This window comes from Pelecanus crispus, chromosome 10, assembly GCF_030463565.1.
Source record: "Pelecanus crispus isolate bPelCri1 chromosome 10, bPelCri1.pri, whole genome shotgun sequence".
NCBI lineage: Eukaryota > Metazoa > Chordata > Aves > Pelecaniformes > Pelecanidae > Pelecanus > Pelecanus crispus.
Genome location: NC_134652.1, coordinates 37038960 through 37058737, shown reverse-complemented (window position 1 = coordinate 37058737; position 19778 = coordinate 37038960). Strand labels below are relative to the sequence as shown.

The window sequence follows — 19778 nt, the reverse complement described above, 5'->3', positions numbered from 1 at the left end:
TCAGGAACAATCTCTCTTGAATCTCCAGGGATCCAAGCCCTAGGACTACTCTCAAATTTCTGTCTATGTATGTTTAAGAGTAATTTTGCTGCTCTAGAGCCCTGCCCAGAAGCTGGAAATAGCCCTTTATTGTTCTTTTTATGAAAGTAAATATATGTGTGTTAAGTGGGGACTATCCAGTGCCCCTCAAATGAGCCTTTCTGATTGGGATCAGTGATCATATTTAGTGGTGTCCTAGTGGCTTGCTGACATCAATGACAAGAAAGCCTTCATCGGTCAGACATGGGTGATGAATCGCTGCTACCTCCCTCCCTATCCAAGAAAAAAAAAGCCAGCTAAATGCAATGGAGGTTTGGCACAGGTGGCTGCTCTACTGTTTCTGCTTCCAAATGATAGATAGTTGCTGTGGCCTCCCCTTTACAAGCTTGAAGTTTTACATTGAAAGAGGTTTTTGTATGCTGGTAGACTAAATAAACAAAGAAACATTATCCCAAAAACATTGTCCCAGGATTTTCTGGAGAGCAGTAAGGGCCTCTAAATCACTCACATTAAAAAATCAACAAGCAGCTTGCCAGCATTTTGCACAACTCCAGTGTCAGTAAACAGAAACGAAAGATTACAAGTTTGTGGCAGTTTTTCTTTCCTAAATGGGAGCTTAGTAAGTATTGGCATAGGAGATCTCGGGGAACATGAGTCGTCGATAGGTTTCTCTACGTACGAATTGTGCAGTGGGTAGCAGCATTTTTCACACAGTTATGGGCGTTTGATTGCTCATCTCCTACAGCTTACTTTCCTTGTGTCTCCAAAATCAAAAATCTTTTGAAATGTTTTATTCTAATGCTAAGGTTGAGACTTACATCATAGGTAATTCAGAGTTACAGTCCTCCAAGGACTCCAAGCCCTGACTGCTCACATATAATTTCTGTGGAGCCCCTTAACAGCCTCCCCAAGAGAAATCTAGTTTTCCATCTGTCCAAGAGTTCATCCACTGTGAATATTTAATCCACTTTTTGAACAGATACGCCCTGTACTGTAGTTGATACAAATGGCACAGATTCATTACCACTTTGACACCACGTTTCAGTCCATGCTATACCAAATATCTGTCAGTTGCTAACTGCACCAAAATAGATCTCACAGTATCGCGCCCCTCTGGGTTTCAGTAATACATGTGAAATCATGAGTCTTTTCCTGAAGTAAATCACAAAAGCTGCAGAGTACTGTCCAGCCATCTTTACTAAACAGAAATATCTTTGTTGCAAAATAGTCCCATATTTTTGAGTGATAACTAATAGCAGAAACAGCTGGATGTAGTTTGAACACACTGGTCACAGTTTATGCCTCAGAGTTACTATTTTCTTCCTAGCTATTCTTCACAGAGTCCTACCAGGAATAGAGAAAACAGCATGTCCTGACAATTGCTTAGGCACAGGGCCATAGACTGTTACACCTAGCTGGTGGTGGAGCCCTCTGCTTCCTAGAGACGCATGCTGTGTCGTCTTCTCTCCTAGCAATCAGCCCGAACATCCATTGCATGGATGCCTGTTGTGCCCTCTGACATTCAAACATTTCCTTACAGTTTCTTTTTTCTCCTCATCTGCAAGCGTTACTCTGGTCTGGGACCTTTTCCTTCACTATTTCTGTTCCCATACCCGAACGCATCCACGCCCATCTTCCTACTGCCTGGAAGTTTTTTTTCTCTCAAAACTTACTCCTTGTAAAGCCAAAGACTTTATCACCCAAGAAATGGGTCAGAGAGAGAGATGAATACCAGGATAAAAAATCGGTCTGGCTCAATGGAGAGGGGGCTTTATCGTGGTATGTCTGGTTTCCATACCAGCACTATTTTTTCTTCCATTCCCAGTTCTGTTCCATTAACAACAAACTTAATTCTGTGAATTAAATGCCAGCTCCCACCACACCTCTAAGAAAAGAGACCATCTGTGGCATTTTCACAGTTAGTTTTCCCCTGTGCTGTCTCCCAAGGCCCCTGAGAGAACAGATCCCTCCACCCCGCCTCTGTTTACATGAGCACCTTTCTTTCACAGTAGGTCACTCTGTGCTTGGAATAAGAAATGACACCAAACAATCCAACATGGAAATTTGCAAAGAAGCCAAGATGCTCACCATGAAGTGTTGTGACCGGCCTGCGTATGAGCCTCAGTTCTGCTCCTCTCCTGTGCCTCTTTGTTCTCCTCGGTGCAGTCTGCTACCTTTCTGCCTGCTCTTTACGAAATAGTAATAAGGCTAATTTTAGGGTGCTTCATCATCCTGCCATGCAAAGACACAGTGGCATGTCAGAATCAGCAGCATGTGGCACCGCTTGGAGCTGCTATTTTATAAGCTGAGGTTCAGCGTGTTCTCAAATCGGTCTCTGCAGGGCAGAACTGGCTCAATGATTGATCTTGTACTTCTGTAGGATTCCATCTTAAAAATCAAAGATGAGTTTCGACCTGAGCAAAAGCCCGGTTTAATGACATGGGAACTGGTGTCTCAGCCTCCAACACTTGAGCCAAAAACCCCAAAAGATTACATGGGAACTTCGTGGTGTTCAGTTAGCACCTGGCCTGCTGATCTGTTTATAACAGAAAAATTCATGTAATAGTGAGAAGTACCATTGCAGTAGGAAGAGAACGTGCCACATGGGAAGGGGCTGCACTCCCAGGCCTCTGTGTGGGATGTTCAGAAATGTTCAGCATCTTCAGCCCCAACCTGAAGATGCCTGGGCGCTTACGTGGCTTCTGCCACGCTGCCGGGATATGGGGTAGTGGCTCCAAGTGCCAGCTGCAGTTTGTGTGGGCTTGGGGATATTGGATCCACACAGGAGTTTGTGAGGACAAGAGCTTCGTATCTAATGCAAAGCTCAGCTTGTTTCCTTCATTGTCGTCTTCCTGTCCAGGATTCTTCATTGTCCTTTGTTGCTTTCCCATTTTCTTGGTATCCGTCATCCTATGAATTGCATTCTTTTGGCTATCTCAGCTATATTTTGTGTCCTGAGAGGATGAGGGGAATGGGGCGTTGCAGGGTTTTGTTCTCGCTTATCTTATTTGAAGTTACGAGTCCTCGGGTTATCCTTAAACAGCTCCCTTAATTTTAAGTGCCTCAAGTTAGACACAGAACTTGCAATATTCTAGATTTAGTATTTATGCAGTGATTTACCTTCACAAACAGGTCAAAAACTGGGTTTTTTTTTCACCATATCATCATCATTAGACCTTTAATTGGTCTTACTAGTAAACACATTTGCATCTGAGCTAACCAGAATCATTACAGTGAGCAGGGTGGGCGGAGAGAGAACTAAAACATGCTCCGCTATAAAGTAGCAGAGCATATAGAATCACAGAATCATAGAATCGTTTAGGTTGGAAAAGACCTTTAAAGTATAAAACACGTACTCTGTATGTATGTGTGAGTTATGTCTGTCTGTCTACATAGGCACTTTTCATTAATTACTAACATTCAAATATTGGTACTGTGAAGAATAGAAGGATAAAATGTAAAACTGAAATGGCATAAAAGGGTCTGACCGTACCTTGTTCGTAAGGCTATTTGCATTCTAAAGCCTTTCCTTTGTCTTAATCAAGAATATTCTACACAAAGGCTTCACACAAAGGTTAGTAATTTCTCACAGCAAAATGCTGACATCTCTAATTTCATGTTATCAGCTGTTCTGGACACCCATTTCTATTTTGCGTAGTCTGTGACACATCGAAGTATAAAACAAAGGGGTTTGAAAGGAGGAATTAATGTTTATAAAATTTGTACTGACTGTTGCCAGGAGAAAATGGAGGCAGAGAGCAGAGCCCATCCCTGTTATTAGCTGTACAGAAAGTTTTGTGCCGTAGCACTGTAGCCCTTCAAAAAACTGAAAGATGTTTTTCAGTAATGAAGCATAAAGTATATGTTAGTTAACACTATGTATGATTTTTTTTTTTTCATTTTTGTATTATCTGAATGGGTGATTAACTGGGGTACAATTTAAAAAATGCAATTGTGCTGACAGCAAGCACCAGGCAGTAGCCAAGCATTGCTATTTTAATAATGGCAGGGCAACTGAAAATAGTTTCTTGCTTGTTGTGACCATCAATAAGAAGGCTGTGCAATTGTAATAGGAAACCCTCTGGGCTAAGGCACTTAGAAGGAATAAATCCCTTCCCTGAAGTTAATCAGATTTACATTTCTTGTTTTCACTGGATTTTGCATCATAGCAAAATACTGGGATTTTTTTGCAAGTACCGGAATGGACGTTGGGAATTTTGAGGTGCAAGCACGCTCACCCGTGGTTCTCTTGCCCACTGCAACTACAGAACCACATTTTGGCAGACTTGATGCCAGTGGATGCAGAATTGGTTGTACTGAGTGGCCGGGAGTCTGAGCAGTGATGTGGTGTCAGGGTGGATACTCCCTCCCTCCCCCCCACTGCCTGGGTATCTTTCGCGCCACGAAGGCATTGAGACAGGCAGGACATGGCTTCTCTGGCACAGAAAAGAAAATTTGCTGAGATAGGTAGTAAGTGGAATAAAAATACGGCTTAGATGTTCTCTGAAGACACGTTTGAATTATTTAACTTACAGTAATCTGATTTTAGGACTAAATTCTTTTAAATAAAACAGCTATGTCTGTTAGACAAGGAAGTTGAGATTTGTGCAGCATTGTGTGTTGTTTCATGCTTTATGTATTTCTTATTTAATGCGTTAGGCCAGTTATACCAAAATACTTTTGTACGTAAAAATTGTACCAGGCATATAAAGTTCTCTTCAAGTACATGGACATATCCCCACATGCTGGTCAGAGGACACATTGCACAGTGAATGACAATATTTAAAATCGAGCTCACAGTCTATTTATTCGCAGTTACTACTCTGGTGGTCTCATAAATAAAAAGGAAGCTTAGAAGATAACGAATTAAACGTTTTCCTCCATTTACTACGTGTACCAGCTACTGCTAACCTTCCATTCCCACATGCGGAATGGAAAAAGGCAAATCCCTCACATCTCTCCTTTGAAAACCAGACCTGTGTATTTGCTAGCCTGAAAAGTGCTGCATCATTTAGCCTTTGTCAGCTATGCAGCCATCTCATCTTCTCTGTTTTTTATATGTCTGGTTTGGATCTTTACTGATAAATTTACAACCACGGATCCTCAGAAGTCCTGTAGACTCCTACCTATTTAGATACACAAAGGAGTGTTTAATGGCTGGACCAAGGCATCCCATTTGTTTTTTTTTTTTTTAAATGCTTTCCCTTACAGGGCAAAATGACACAAACCAGAACCTTTCTTACCCATAGTTTGCAAAATCACTTGCTGTGAAGTATGCCTGGTCCTGGCCTTTTTTACTTGCTGACCTACATAAAGGTGGATCGCAGGACTACTGTAGAGAGGCTGCTAAATAAGGAATCTGCATTTGGATTCCCAACCCGGTCCGCTTAAATGCATTGCAATGGATTTTCCGCCCAGTACTAAGCAAAGTCCTAGGGAAAAAAGCTACGAAATGTGCCTAGCGTGTGAACTTAGCTTTAGTCGCTCCACTAGTGAAAAAAAACATTTTACCCTGCCCACCTTGTGCATGCTCCGACACAGATAAAAGCTTGTAACCGGAATGCAGAAATCAGAAAAAGCTTGTAAGCGGAATGCAGAAATCAGAAAAAGCTTGTAACCGGAATGCAGAAATCAGAGAAAGCTTGTAACCGGAATGCAGAAATCAGAAAAAGCTTTTAAGCGGAATGCAGAAATCAGCAAACTGCATTCATTTCTGCCAGAGGGATGGAGCAAAACACCCTCACGCCAGCCCTCTCCCAGCGCCGGGAAGGCCGGTGGCAGGGCTGGTGCTGCCACCGCTGCCCCACACCGTGGCAACGCCGGCGGGATCAGCGGCAGGGAACACGGCCCTTCTGTCAGAAGTTATGACAGGTAATTGGAGCATAAAGTTTGTTCCTGCTTCTGCCTGGCGGATCCAGTTCCTGGATCCCGCTCCCCGATCTCATTCTTTTCGTGCCCTCAGAGGCCAGGCAAAGGATTTGCCGATCTCTGTAGGGCGCGGCGAAGGAACAGCAACAGGCAGCCAAGTCTTTAACCGCTCTGCGAGGAAGGGGAGTGTCCGGGTTTCAGCTGGGATAGAGTTAATTTTCTTCCTAGCAGCAGGCACAGTGCTGTGGTTTGGATTTAGGATGAGAAGAATGTTGATAACACACTGATGGTTTAGTTGTTGCTCAGTGCTGCTTATGCCAGTCAAGGACTTTTCAGCTTCCCATGCTCTGCCAGGGGCACAAGAAGCTGGGAGGGGGCACAGCCAGAAGAGTTGATCCCAACTGCCCCAAGGGCTATTCCATACCATACGGCGTCATGGGCAGTATAGAAACTGGGGGGGGTTGGCCGGGGAGCAGCGATCGCTGCTCGGGGACTGGCTGGGCATCGGTCGGCGGGTGGGGAGCAATTGCATTGGGCATCACTTGCTTTGGATATCATTATTGTAATTATCATTATTGTTACTATTATCATTCCTATTTTACTTTATTATTTCGATTATTAAACTGCCCTTATCTCGCCCAGGCGTGTTTCTCACTCAGTGCTCCGATTCTCCCCCGTCCCACCGGGGCGGGGGGTGAGCGCTGGCTGCGCGGCGCGGCGCGGCGCGGCCGGCTGGGAACGCCGGCAGGGAGAGGGGCCATCAGGCAGGCCTGGGCCAAGAGGGAGCCATTTGCCGCAGAACACGCTCGGCTGTTCAGCCGGCGACCGCAGGGCAGCGGTGCAGCACAACGCCCGCGTGCTTTAAAGCGGCTGCCGTCGCGCTCGCTCGTTCCCCAGCCGAGCGCGGCCGGCTCCCCGGAGCCAGCCCGAGCCGCCATCACGCTTCGCGGTCCCTCCCCTAAACTCCCTTTGGCTGCCAGCTCGCTCAGCCTCCGCGGCCCAACAGCGGGAGCCACGCGGGGACTCCGGCCCTACCCGCGCTCCGAGCCTTGCTCAGGGCCCCGCACCGCCGCCCCGGGCGGCCGCTGCCTCCCGCCTGCCGAGCGCCGCGCTGACGTCACGCCGCGCCGCCGCCGCTGCGTCACCGCGCCAGCCCCCGCGGCCGGGCAAGGGAGGGCGGGGCGGCAGAGCGGGGAAGCGGGCGCGCGGCGGCCCCGCCCGCCGGGTTGGCGCCTGCGCAGGAGCGGCGGCCGGGCCCCGTCAGCGCGCGGGGCTGGGGCCGCTCGCGCCCGCGCGGTGGCCGGCGGGTGCCTGCGGCGGGCGCGGCCTCGCGGCGCCGGCGGCAGCGGCAGCGGCAGCGGAGCGCCTGGGCCGGCCTCGCCTCGCCTCGCCTCGCCTCGCCGGTGAGTCCCGCCGGGCCCTGTCGCGCTGCTGGACCTCTGCGGGCCCGGGCGCTGCCGCTTCGGCGCCGCGGGGCGGACGGGAAAGCGGAGGGGGCCGCGCTCGGCCCGCGGGGCCGCACGGCGGGGCGGTGGCTGTGGGAGCGGAGCGGAGCGGGGCGGGGCGGGGCGGGGCGGGACGAGCAGCGGTGATCGCGGCGCCGGGGAGGGCCGGGGCGGTTGGGACCGTTACGGGGGGCGGTTGGGACCGTTACGGGCGGCGGCGCTCAGCAGCTGCGGGGCGCCCTGAGGGGACCTCGGCGCCTGGCGCCGCCCCGTCGGAACGGGCGGAGGCCCCGCTCCGGCCGCCGACCTGCGCTCCTCCGCCCGGGCCGCCCCGGCCCCGCCCGCTCTCCCCGCACCCCAGCGCGGCGGCGGCGCCCGGGGCAGCCGCGCTGCGGGCAGGGGAGCCCTGAAGGCCGTGCCGCAGGCTGCCCGCGCTCGGCGGCGTGTCGGCGGAGGCGGGCGGGAGCGGCGGGCGCAGCCCTCGGGGTCGGTGCCCGCGCCCGGGGCGGTGCCGCAGCCCGGGCCCGCCTGCGGGGAGCGTCCGGGCTCTGCCCCCGGCGCGGCCGCTCGCTCTGGGCTGGTGGGGGACGAGCTGGGTGCTTGCCCTCGGCGTCTGCGTTGGGTGCCGGCGTTGGACTGCTTCTGACGTCACACACGGTAGTATCCAGCAGCTGACAACGTGAGCTGGCTCTCACGACTACGTACAGGGATAAAATACTGTCGGGGTTTGAGATCAAAGTGCAAAAAGTCCCTGGCTGCTCACTCCTAAAAGAAAAGAAACCCAAAGCGAAACCCGCACCTTCTGTGGAAATATGTATCTGTTTGAACGGGAAGGAGAACTTCTCTTCTTTTTGCCCCGCTGGAGATGGAGATAAATCCGGACTAGGGAAATCTTGAAGCACTACAATCATCCACCTTTTCTCACTTCTTGTGTTGCAGGTTGAAGCTTGCATCGCAGTCGCTGCTACGGATGTGTGAGATCGGCCGTTGCGTAGCTATGTCTTAACCGAAGGCGTCTTCATTTTGATGTCCCCTTCTGAATGTGGTAGGATATAGCTAGTGACAGCTCGGGAAATATTTGATCATGCGTCATCTCCTGTGATAGGTAAACAGAATGCAATATATTTTAAGCTGTTTGGTGGTTTTGTGGGGGTTTTTTTTGTTGGGTTTTTTTAATGAGATCACGGAAATAAGCATCTTGTTTACTACTTGTTTGACTTTTGCAGGGAAAAATAGTTCATCCTGTTGTGCTGGCAAGAATTCTGCCCTTCTTTGGTTTATGTAATGCTTAGGTGCTAACTGATGGCTCGCTTCTCTGAGCAGTTTTACATTTAGGCGGTTTAGACGTGTTATGACCCCACAGAATGTAAGACTGAATGCGTCTCTAGTGCATTGTATTCCACATTCCGTTATTCATGCTGTCTTCCAAATAATGGTCACAGGTGAAAATTTATAGCAATTTTACGCTGTATTGCGTTGATTTTTAAATTGCTCTGAAAGTATGGGGAAACTTACTGACATGTAAGTGTAGCGTACGTAATAGTGAAAACGTTGGCGTAAATTCTTCATCATCTGCAATCCTGAAAATGAAGGAGAATTGTAGCTTCGTATCCTTTCCAAATAGGTACAGAGTCTGTCAGCACGCATACTGGTAATCGCAATTTAGGCATTAGGGATGGGGGTTTGCATGGGGGAGTTTGTGCACGTGGCCTCCTCTTACTGCAGCGTAACTATGAAGCTGTGGCCTTTGTTGATTGCAGTGCAAGACTGGGGACTTGAGTTTCAGCTGTTTATTTTCTTTTAAATTGTAAGTTCAGTTGACTCATAGTTGCTTAAATGTAATGATTGACACATCATATTATTCTTTGTGTTGCATAACTGGATTGATCAGAGCTGACCAATTTTTTCCAAGCTATGACTCACGTGTTCTTTTTGGGGATGATCTTGAGGCCATATACAGTGCTTTCTGGAGTCATGCAGCTCCTTGTGTAAAGAAACTAGCCCGTACTGTCTCCTTAAATGATGTTTGACATCATTTCCACTGGCTGGAGTCGGTTGTGACTGCCATTTGTGTGCTTCTGGATTAGGGACTAGAGAAGTTTTACAAAGAATGGCATTTTAAATTTTTGAAACAAAGTTTTATAAAACCGAGGACCTGCTCATCTTCAAAATTGTATCTGAAGTGGCAAGGAAAGCGTTTTACTGCAGGGTTAATGTAAATAGTGTCCAAGAGAGTAAATCGCACTCTTAAAAATTGTTCACTGTTTCAATATATTGGTATATAGAAAGTGAATTGGTGGATTATGTGCTGTGTAGAAGGTAATACAAACATTAGGGACAATACTGAAAACCTGTACATTTTCCTTCTTTTTGAACAGCTACGCAGAAGGGATATTCTAGAAAAGTGAACTTGGAAGATCTCTGTGGTCAAGAGAAGCCTAAACATGTTGTGCTGGGGAAATGCATCTTTTGGACAGCTTGGATTGGGTGGAATTGATGAAGAGATTGTTTTAGAACCCAGAAAAAGTGACTTTTTCTTGAATAAAAGGATCAGAGATGTAGGATGTGGACTGAGACATACCGTTTTTGTCCTGGATGATGGGACTGTTTATACGTGTGGATGCAATGATCTAGGACAACTAGGGCATGAAAAAGCCAGGAAAAGACCTGGTAAGTTTAAAAGTAATGAATGGTGGAGAGTACGCGTGGTTGGGCGTGTATTTTTTGTTTCATTATGCTACGTCAGACACGAGACTGCCAGTGTCTGTGCATGTGCCACATTATATACACAGTAGTTCTTCCAAGAATGGGTGTATTTTTAACCTGAAAAGCATTCCTTTGCTTGGATTGCATCTTGTGACAGTTGGAAACAACCAACTGTGAAATGTGGCTGTCCCCCCATATTTTTGCCTGCTGTGCAGCTGGACAGTGCCCCTATTTTTTATTTCCAGCATGGAATCAGTTTACGTACGGCTGTGGGAGACTCAGTGGCTGTTTTTAACCTCAAGGGGAGGTGACCTGCTTCAATACATGGATTAGCATTGTACTGTATATATGGGTTTGGCTACTGGAATATGGTAGAAATGAACATTTGGCATACCATAGTTGGGAAGCGTGCTGTGTGTTTTTAATCGTCTAAAATCTGATGTAGAGCAGGTCTGATTAAAGCAATGTTCTTAATTTTCATTTTTTTTTAAGAACTAAAAATAAAACTTTTGCTAGAAGGCTTCTCAGCACATGCAGTGCGACAGGAAGAGGATTTGGAAAAGCCTAAAGGACGCAACGTGAAACTTCTTTGGGCTTTTTTCTTCCTGTATGTGTTATATGCGTGTTTCTGTTTCCTGCTGGTGCAGTTCTATAGCAGAAGTGGGTAAACATCTTGCAGGGACTGCAGAGGAGTGTGCACATGGGCTCCCTTCAGAGCTCTGCATGTGAGTCATATCTGCGTGCTGCTGAGAGATAGGGAACAGTGCTTCTGACAGTACTTGCAGCATAATGTAAGCAAACTGAAAAGGCTTAGAAGTTCTATAGCAATTTTACAAGTTACTTGGCACAATAATTGATAGAAATATTTCAAACAGGAATAAGGCATTATGCAGTATTTGAGTAGTTCTCCTTTATTCAGAGTTTTGGATTTGGTGCCGAGTAAAGATTTTTCTTTTTTTTTTTTTTTTTTTTTGTGTAGTTGATACGTAACTTCTGAAACTAATTTGGACTTCTATTGGGAAATTAACTGGATATTAAAACTGACAAACTTGAATCCTGTGGAAACATCTGCTTCATGAACATGAATAGAAACTCAGCTTGTCAAACTTACTCTGAATACTTGTTACCCACTTGGAAAGTGATGCTGAATTGTCTTTTAAATCTAAAAGTTACAGTAAAAATATCGGATTTTTAATTTTTTTGTTTTTTTAAAACAGCCTTGTATGAGCTTTCATATGCAATGGACAAACACCTACTATAAATCCTTTTTTTTAACATGCTCAGACACAGCAGTCATGAGGATTGTAATGTCCTTCTCCCTAATTTTTCTTTGATCTATAGGTTACTGACAATACCATTGACTGTTCTAATGTGAAGTCGGTGCGCTGGGAAAACTTTACTTGCGCTGTCTAAAGAGGCTCAATATTTTTGCAAATGGGTGGATGCTGTCTTTTGAATGTATTTCTGCTAGCTGAAGATAATTTTGTCGCTGACTGCGTGTCTTTGCCCCCTCAGTGTCGCCGGTGGCACTATTTATCTGCGCCTTCCCTCTTTCCTCCCCACAGAGCTCTGCTTGCCATAGGGATTGTGTGAATGTTCCTTAATCCGTATTAGGCAAAGTCAGCCTGGCTGGTTTAGCAGCTCTTGCTAATTTAGTTTAGCGTGCTCTTGCCGGCACTGGAGAGCGCTTATGTGACCCTTTCCACTGGCAGAGCTGTGGAGGCTGCAGTGGGCTCAACTGGGGTGGGAACCTCTTTAATCAGACCAGCTGTTTCAAAAAATGAACTTATGTCTGCTGCCTGTGTTACTTTAGTTTGGAAACTGAGTGCCCGTTGTGTTGCAGATACTGTTAGCTACTGTTTTGAAATTGGCTTAGGCTATGCCAGGCTGTGTTTACGGCGCATGTTACATTGATGATACAGAGGCTTTTTCAGCAGTGTGCCCTTCTTAGGCAGGAATAGAATTTATGTGTTTGAAAACTGGGTGTAAAATGTCCAAGCAGGCCCTTATTTAAAGGGACTCTTGAAAATTCCAACCTTAATGACAAGCCCTGATGATATTTCTCCACTTTACTGTTGCTGAAATGAAAAGGTTAGGTTTCTCACTGCAAATCATAAACATGAAAACAAGCTTTGAGTTTTTCCAAATGTATTTAAAGGTATTGATGCAGGCTACTGGAAAGAAATCACAGATATTTTAGTGTTTGCTTTTCAGAGGCGTGCACTGTATCTCTAGAAAAATTACTCTTTAGGATCTGTTTCTACAGTATGTTGCATTATAAAGAGGACATTGTGTAGCTCGTTGCAAAATCAGTAGCTTTAGTCTTTAATTTGCCCTGCCTTGTTTTGCAGGCTTTTATGTTAATAATGAATAGGTGAATTTAACTTGCTGTGGTGGAATGTTTTCCTCTTACATAATGTCTACACGTGCAGTCATTTGACATAATCTATCTGACCTTAATGTTAATTGAGTTTCTGCACTCATTTGCAGATGGCAAGATTAGAAGGAACCATTATGATGAAGGTGCAGTTTTTGTGCACTTCTGTATATTGCTCCAGATATGGTGGTGGTTTGGTTACTTTGGGGTGTCAAAGTTAACTTACTTCTCCTAGAATAGCAGGCTTATAATTTTAAATAAAGGATGTTTTGGTAGACTTCTGGGTTTACTTCTGTGTCATTTCAGTTGATGTCTTAGTACTGACTGTAGCTTTCTTGAACAATACTAGCTTGTTAGTAGCTGTGGTTTTTTTAAACAACTAACTTTTTTTTTTTCTTTTTTTAGAGCATGTTGGTGCACTGGATGCCCAAAATATTGTAGCTGTATCATGTGGAGAAGCCCACACTCTTGCGTTAAATGACAAGGGTCAGGTATATGCTTGGGGTCTGGCTACTGATGGACAGCTTGGCTTGCCGGGAACAGAGGAATGCATCAGAGTGCCCAGGTTAAAAATAATTAGTATATAATAAGCTATTTTTTTAAAAAAAAAAGTGCTTAAATCACATTGGTTAAACTGTTCTGCTGTTATAATTAAAAACACACATTAGAAATTGTATTTTAGCTATGGCACTTGCATGCTGTAGACAGTTTCCTTTCGTAGAAAGTCCGCGAATGTGAGAAGTGTGTTAGGGGTTTGCTTGGTTTGGTTTGGGGTATTTTTCCAAGTTTTTTTTCTTTTTTTTTAATAGTCATCTACTAAGAATGAGCGTTATGTTGGAAAAGTAGGATGAGTATTTTAAGAACGTAAATGGGGATTGATAACTGCCATTCAAGAGAAGTTAAAGAGTAGAATGTTAAACTTTCAAAACCAGTTGTGGGAGTACATTTGAAGAAGGTACATTTGCTGAAGGTACTTCAGTGTTCGCCCCGAGGTTTTTTAGCTGTGATCAAATAACATGCCTTCTAGTTATAAAAATGAATGCTAGCCAGATTCACTTGCTTGTTTTCAGAATGCTGTAAGCATTCCAGCTAGCTGGAGTCCACATTTTTACTGTGATGAATAGGTTCACTGAAATCAGTGGAACTGTCTGTTAGCAGTAAGCTTGTATGTTTGCAAGCTGCAGATTTTCTTTTCTAATATTCTTTTTTACGTAGGAAAAAGACACGTGAAAGTAAGAATTCTTTGGAACGTTAGTAATTTATAACTTTAACGTGGCTATCTGTAACCTATAAATATGAAAGATATAAATAACTTATATTAAGGTTATTTATTTCTGTATCGAATTTAAAAGCCCACAGGCCTTTTAGAAACTCCTGTTTTCCTCCTCAAAAGTTGAAAGCGTACTAGATCTAATGCACATCTGTATGTATGTGCAACTTGTTTATAATATTGTGCAATACTTAATAGCTCTGTAAACTGAAGTTTTGATTGAAGTTAATGTTGTTAGAGATGAAAAATTGAGCGTTCAAATTTTAACAGAAAGTAGTTCAGTCTTTATAGCTAATACTGACATGAAGAAGATTATAAAACCTTTTTTCTTTAGGAGGAAACTGGAAAGTAAGAATAATTTTCTTCTTGCATCCGGTATTAATTTCCTCCATTCAGCTGTGTGACATCTTCCTAGCACACAAACCTCCCTAATTCTTCATTATGGTCTTTTACTGACTTTATTAATTTGAAAATAAGACAGAACCTGTCCTTGAAGGTGTTAGAAAAGAAGCAGTTTTAACTTAAGACTTTACTAAATAGCTTCTAATTCAAGTTAGGATATTTAAATTAGTTTCTTACGTACTTCAGTGAAAAGGATTCACTTTTTAATATATTACCCTTTGGCATGACTTTATATTTCATACCATGACCGAGTAGCTTAATTCTTTCTCTGTTTTCTTACCCCAATAGAAATATTAAAAGCTTATCAGAGATCCAAATTGTTCAAGTTGCCTGTGGTTATTATCACTCATTAGCACTCTCAAAAGGTAAGCCAAATCCTTCTGAAGTTTTGTGTAATTTCTTACCAGGTAGTTCTAAAGGTTTCGACATTCATTTTGTCTTATGCTTTTTTTTTAAACACACTACCACTCAATGCAGATGGGGTTTCAGGTTGGTAGAAGTGTAATTCAATGATGGAAGCTTGAATTTAAAAAACAAATGTGCAAAAAAATGTTGTGGTGTTCTGCTTTTTTTTTCTTATGCTTTTTTGCTTTTATATCGTCTTGCTTTCGTATAATTTTTTTTAATTAATTTTTATTTCTCTCCTTTTTTGTTCCCATTTCTTTTTCATCCTGCTAGCATGCTGCTTTGTCACTAGTCTATTTTATATTTTCTAACCTCAAGTTACTGAGGCTTGCAGGCAATGACTTCCTTGTCTGCTTTTCTGTTGCAAAGCCTTTGTTTTGTTGGTGCTTCTATAGTTAAAATGTAATGTCACATTATAACCCACCTTTTGAAAAGTTTAAACATCTGTCTTCAAAATTTTACTGGGGCTAGTTAGTATAGCTATCCGGAAATGAATATGAATTTAAATTTGCTGCTTGTTTGTTTCATCGTGACAAAGGAGACTTGTGGCCAAAACTTCTGTTTGGAAGAAATGGCTGCTGGACGGGATTAATGGAAACTTAGAAACTGAAAACAAAAATTCCAGAAACATTGTACAGTTTGACAGTGTTTCTTAACAATGTGTAGTTAAAATATAAACTAAATAAGCTGGGGGGGCGGTGTTAACTGTATGCTGAATGATTTTTTTTTTTCCTTTAACTATAATAGTTTATACTGACTATATGTGCCTTGATTCTGTATGTGACTTTTCATGGGCTCATGTTGGGTGTTTTCTGGGCCGTTACATGTTCCCAGGCACCTTTACCATTACAACCTAGTGAGATTCCTTTGCTGCCAGGGCGGGCAGGCAGGCAGGGATTTACAAATAACCCTTTGCCTGGGTTAAGATCAGCAGTAGAATGTGGGGAGTATCAGAATTGTGCTGTTACGCATTCTGTTGGTCAAAGGCGCAAGAATATAATAGGAGTTTGTAATTTAAAATTCACTCAGTGTTTTAAATAGTTACAAGCTTCAAGTACAGTGTCACTCTCTATTGCCAATTCATGCATTTGCAGTTCTGTGTTTCTGTTCTTCGCATGCATTGTAGGGGTTTTTTTGTTGTGGGTTGTTTTTTTTTTCTTTTCTGGTTGTAAGAGAACCTGCAGAAATACTTGCAATGTAGCAAGGTTATAGCCTTAAAAACAGACCCACACAGGGAGGAAAATGGGATGAACTTACTTGAATCTGGGCATTTTGAGAGGAGTCTTCATAGTATTTTTAGATCTAAGTATTGGATGTTGATCAGGTGGATTAGTTCATGTGATGCTAAATGACTGGCATAGGATTTCTTTGGTATTAGGAAGATTGTTTAGTATAAAAGTGGTGTTTTGTTTGTTTTTTTCTGTCTGGTTCCTTTTGGTTTGGTTTTTTTGGTGGTGGCTGTTTAAATAAAATCTGAGAGAACTGTACCCCAGGGCATGGGTTTCATTGTTTTCCATCTTGATAAAACTGTTACTGGAAAGGTGGAGGTAGGAGGGACATAGGAAACATTACTGTTTGAAATGCATTGCATCAGCAAAAGCAAAATATCTTTGTGATTAGGTGTTGATCTTTAGGATGGTAAATACCTTGGCAAAATGTTGGTTGTGCAGTGGAACATTTTCTTTTGAGGGCAATCTTAGTATAAATAGCTCTCTGATTTGTGATTCTTCAAAATGCCTTTTTTCTTTGTAAGGCATCAAATGACATTATAAACTTGTGCTTCATTGGTCATATCATTGTCACAATATTTTAAAATATAAAATATATGTCACTTAAATTGTATGTGAAAATTAAGTATGTTACAATATAAAAGCTTAAATGAGGCTTGCGATTGGAAATTGGAAATTTTTGCATGTCCAGTATGCAATCTCAACAAGATATCTGCATAAAAATGCATACAGTAGTGGAACTCCTAATGGAACAGCATCTTGCTTAGTAATAACCAAACTTAACTTATCTGACAATGTTGAAACAGGAATGATAACAACAGTTTTGAGGGTTTTGAATGTGATTTAAATACTTTGTCTGATTAAATATTTGAGCTGAATGTCTGCAAATTACATGAGAACGCTTAGCTTCAAAAGTCGGTAATTTGTATGTGTTTTCAAAGTAAAAAATATTTGAAGAGCAACTGTCTAACTTTCAGCTTTTCTTACAGTAAAAAAACTTTATATAGTTAAACTATATTGATTGTATTTCTTGGTTTTGTTTTTTTTTTTTTCCCCCCTTTAATCAGGAAGTGAAGTGTTTTCCTGGGGACAAAATAAATACGGCCAGCTGGGCTTAGGTTACGAATATAAAAGACAAAACTCACCACATGTGATTAAATCTCTGCTGGGAATCCCTTTTGCACAGATTGCAGCAGGAGGAGCTCATAGTTTTGTACTAACTCTTTCTGGAGCCATTTTTGGATGGGGACGCAACAAATTTGGGCAGCTGGGTCTTAATGATGATAACGGTAAGTAAATGTTACTTTTGTAAAAATTTCATGCTGAAGGTCTTCATTTGTGAATCTGAAGACAGTGGTATTCCTAGAAAAGGAGCAGACAGAACAAACCTTTGTTGAATACTGTCGGGGAGTGCTGATGTCATGTGAGATTGCATAAGGAAGACATACAGTTTTTTTCCTCGGCTGTTTTGTAGAGAAAATTCTGACAGTGTGACGTTGAAATTCTAGTCTGCTTGACTTGTTTTCTTTCCCTGTTCTAGATTTTTCTGTGGCTTAAACTTCCTAAATGGGATTGAATTAAGATATTGGGCAGTAGTTACAGTTTGAACTCAGTTTTTGATAGATGAAATTGCTTGACAAAACCAGTAATCTATCAAAACTATTTGTTTGTCCTTGGTAGACACATTTAGGACATTTCACTGTTTTACTGCTGTGTGGGTGTCTGCCTTGCTCAGGCCACTTCTGATAATCATTCACAATTTTCAGCTAACTATTTCCAAAATTTCCTCTACTAGGGTGTTGATACTCATTGGTGATTTTAAGCAAGTAGTTAGGTTAGGCAAAAAATTGTTTCTTTGCTAGTTGTATTGCGTTATGTGCACACTATCCATGCGCAGGGCTCCAAAACGGGAGTATGTGCTATCAGGTTCCTGTAATACACAGTTTAGTATAGAATAATCTATAGCTAGTTTCATGAATTCAAATTCTCTCACTGGTTCATTGTTCTCAACACCATTTAAAATAAGAAAAATGTGTTGTAGTTAAAGTGCGTATCTGAATTAACACTTTAGATCTGGTCACACTCATGTAATAAAAAAACCACATGTACTTTTTAGAAATCAAATTTTTGTGGGAGACTTCAGTTGCTTCTACGTGTTCTTTGGAATATGTATGACTCCAGGTTTTTTTACATAGCATCACTTCTCGGTAAAATCCCGTTTTTATGTCTTGATAGGGCTTCATCCAGGCATCTTAGCGTACCTGACAAATTTTAAGATAGAGTATTAGAATCGTTTGGGTTGGAAAAGACCTTTAAGATCATCCAGTCCAACCATTAACCTAACATTACCAAGTGAGATGTTAGCATTAACATTTAAAAAAAATTTGCCTTTGTGCAACTGGATGACAAAGCTGATTTGTTCTGGTGATGGAAGGTAGGTAGTTTGCTTCCTAATTTTTCAGTGTTCCATTCTATGATATGTTTAGTAATATTGACTAATTTAGTGATTTAGTAGCATTAGTATATGACCAACTGATGCCAACTTCTTGGAACACTTTAAAAACACGAAGCACATAAACAACTTGAAACAACTGTCATTTGTTTTCTTTTCTCATGGCCAATGGCAGGTCTAATGTACTGTTCCATATTTCATGATTTATGTACTGACATATGATCCTATGCTAGTGAAAGTGAGACTTTGCTACAAAGTATTTCAGTATAGTAGTCGCTCTGGTTTTCTAGTAACACTTGCGTCTCAAAGATACATAAACTGAGTCACAGTGATTGCATTATGCTAACAAATTTAAAGTGCTTGTTTGACTGGAACCGAATTAGAATAAATGAGCAAAAGTATTTGTTTTCTGATTTTTATTTTCAAAATAAGCGATCTACTGCTGTATTAAACCTTTCAGACAGGTATGTTCCTACGCTGCTAAAGTCACTGAGAACTCAGAAGGTTGTTCATATATGTTGTGGAGAAGATCATACTGCTGCCCTTACAAAGGTACAGTATTTAAAGATATGTTTGGGCTTTGACTTTTGAATGTTTTCAGGAGAAGATGCTACCTGTTTCTCTGACATATTCTCACTCCTCTCTCTTCTGGCTGCTGTTGCACAGCAACAGTTACATTATAGTATGAGGTTCTATGAAAAGTTGGTCATTTATTTCAAGGCCGATTTGGAAAAAAATCATGTATTCTGTGTCAGTGCGGCATGTTCGTACAGAGACGTAGGAACTGATTAAAATAGCTGAAATGTGTCAAATTGCCTTATATGTAACTGTTGGCTAAATGCATCATTTTGAGTCTTATTTTTAAACTTTTTAACTTATTTGGAAACTCTTAGGAGCAACATAGAATGTATAATGTTAGTGCTCTTTCTTACACTCATTTTAGTGACGAATAGCGTATTTGAAGCATCAAGTGATGATAAGTACATTTATTTTGTGGTGGGTGAAACAATACATACATGTCTTACTTTAAATGATTGACTCCTGTACTTTTCTTTCTGTGTTTCGATAGTTGGATTAGACTTCAACATTTAGGTATAAATCAGTATATATTAAAATTTTCACGTTTCTTGTTGTTCATTGCTCTCAATAAAATATATCAATTTATAAACAGAGTATTTTGAGTTTACTACTGATAGCAGTAGAAAACAATTCTGGTCGATCAAGATATGGGCAAGTGACTAAATATCCATTTCATGTCTGAATGTTGAATTCAGAATGTTGTAGTAGCAGGCATTAGAATTTTGAAAGCAACTATTTTTAATGTTTTATTTCCAAGAAAAAAAAAAATCTGTGTTTATTTACTTTTGGAAAACATACGGGTTTTTTTAATGTGTTCGTTTTGAATTTTTACACTGCAACAAGTGAAAAGTTGTTTTGAAGAATATGATCTGCCTAAATGTGGCCATTTTTTTGTTGTTTGTACACGCTTAATTTTCGACAGTGAAAGGAAAAGACTGTTCATAAACAGTTGCTTTTTGTCCTAAAGTACTCTGTTGCTTTGACTGAAAAAGATGTGGCAACTTTG

The 19778-nt window shown here is 42.2% G+C and overlaps 1 protein-coding gene across 4 annotated transcripts in view; it reads left to right on the top strand.

Annotated features, from left to right (window-relative positions):
* Nucleotides 1-7275: 7275 nt before the first annotated feature.
* The window catches only part of HERC4 (HECT and RLD domain containing E3 ubiquitin protein ligase 4), a 35220-nt gene continuing 22717 nt past the window's right edge, over nt 7276-19778 (top strand). For 2 of the 4 annotated variants that reach the window (XM_075717656.1, XM_075717654.1), the window contains exons 1-7: nt 7276-7310; nt 8292-8457; nt 9731-10022; nt 12841-13000; nt 14396-14472; nt 16809-17030; nt 18654-18745. In XM_075717656.1, the coding sequence (XP_075573771.1) occupies nt 9797-10022; nt 12841-13000; nt 14396-14472; nt 16809-17030; nt 18654-18745 (777 nt within the window). In that variant the 5' untranslated portion in view covers nt 7276-7310; nt 8292-8457; nt 9731-9796. Of the gene's footprint in view, nt 7311-8181; nt 8458-9730; nt 10023-12840; nt 13001-14395; nt 14473-16808; nt 17031-18653; nt 18746-19778 lie in introns of those variants that run through there. The other 2 variants (XM_075717655.1, XM_009486886.2) reach the window with 2 other exon arrangements.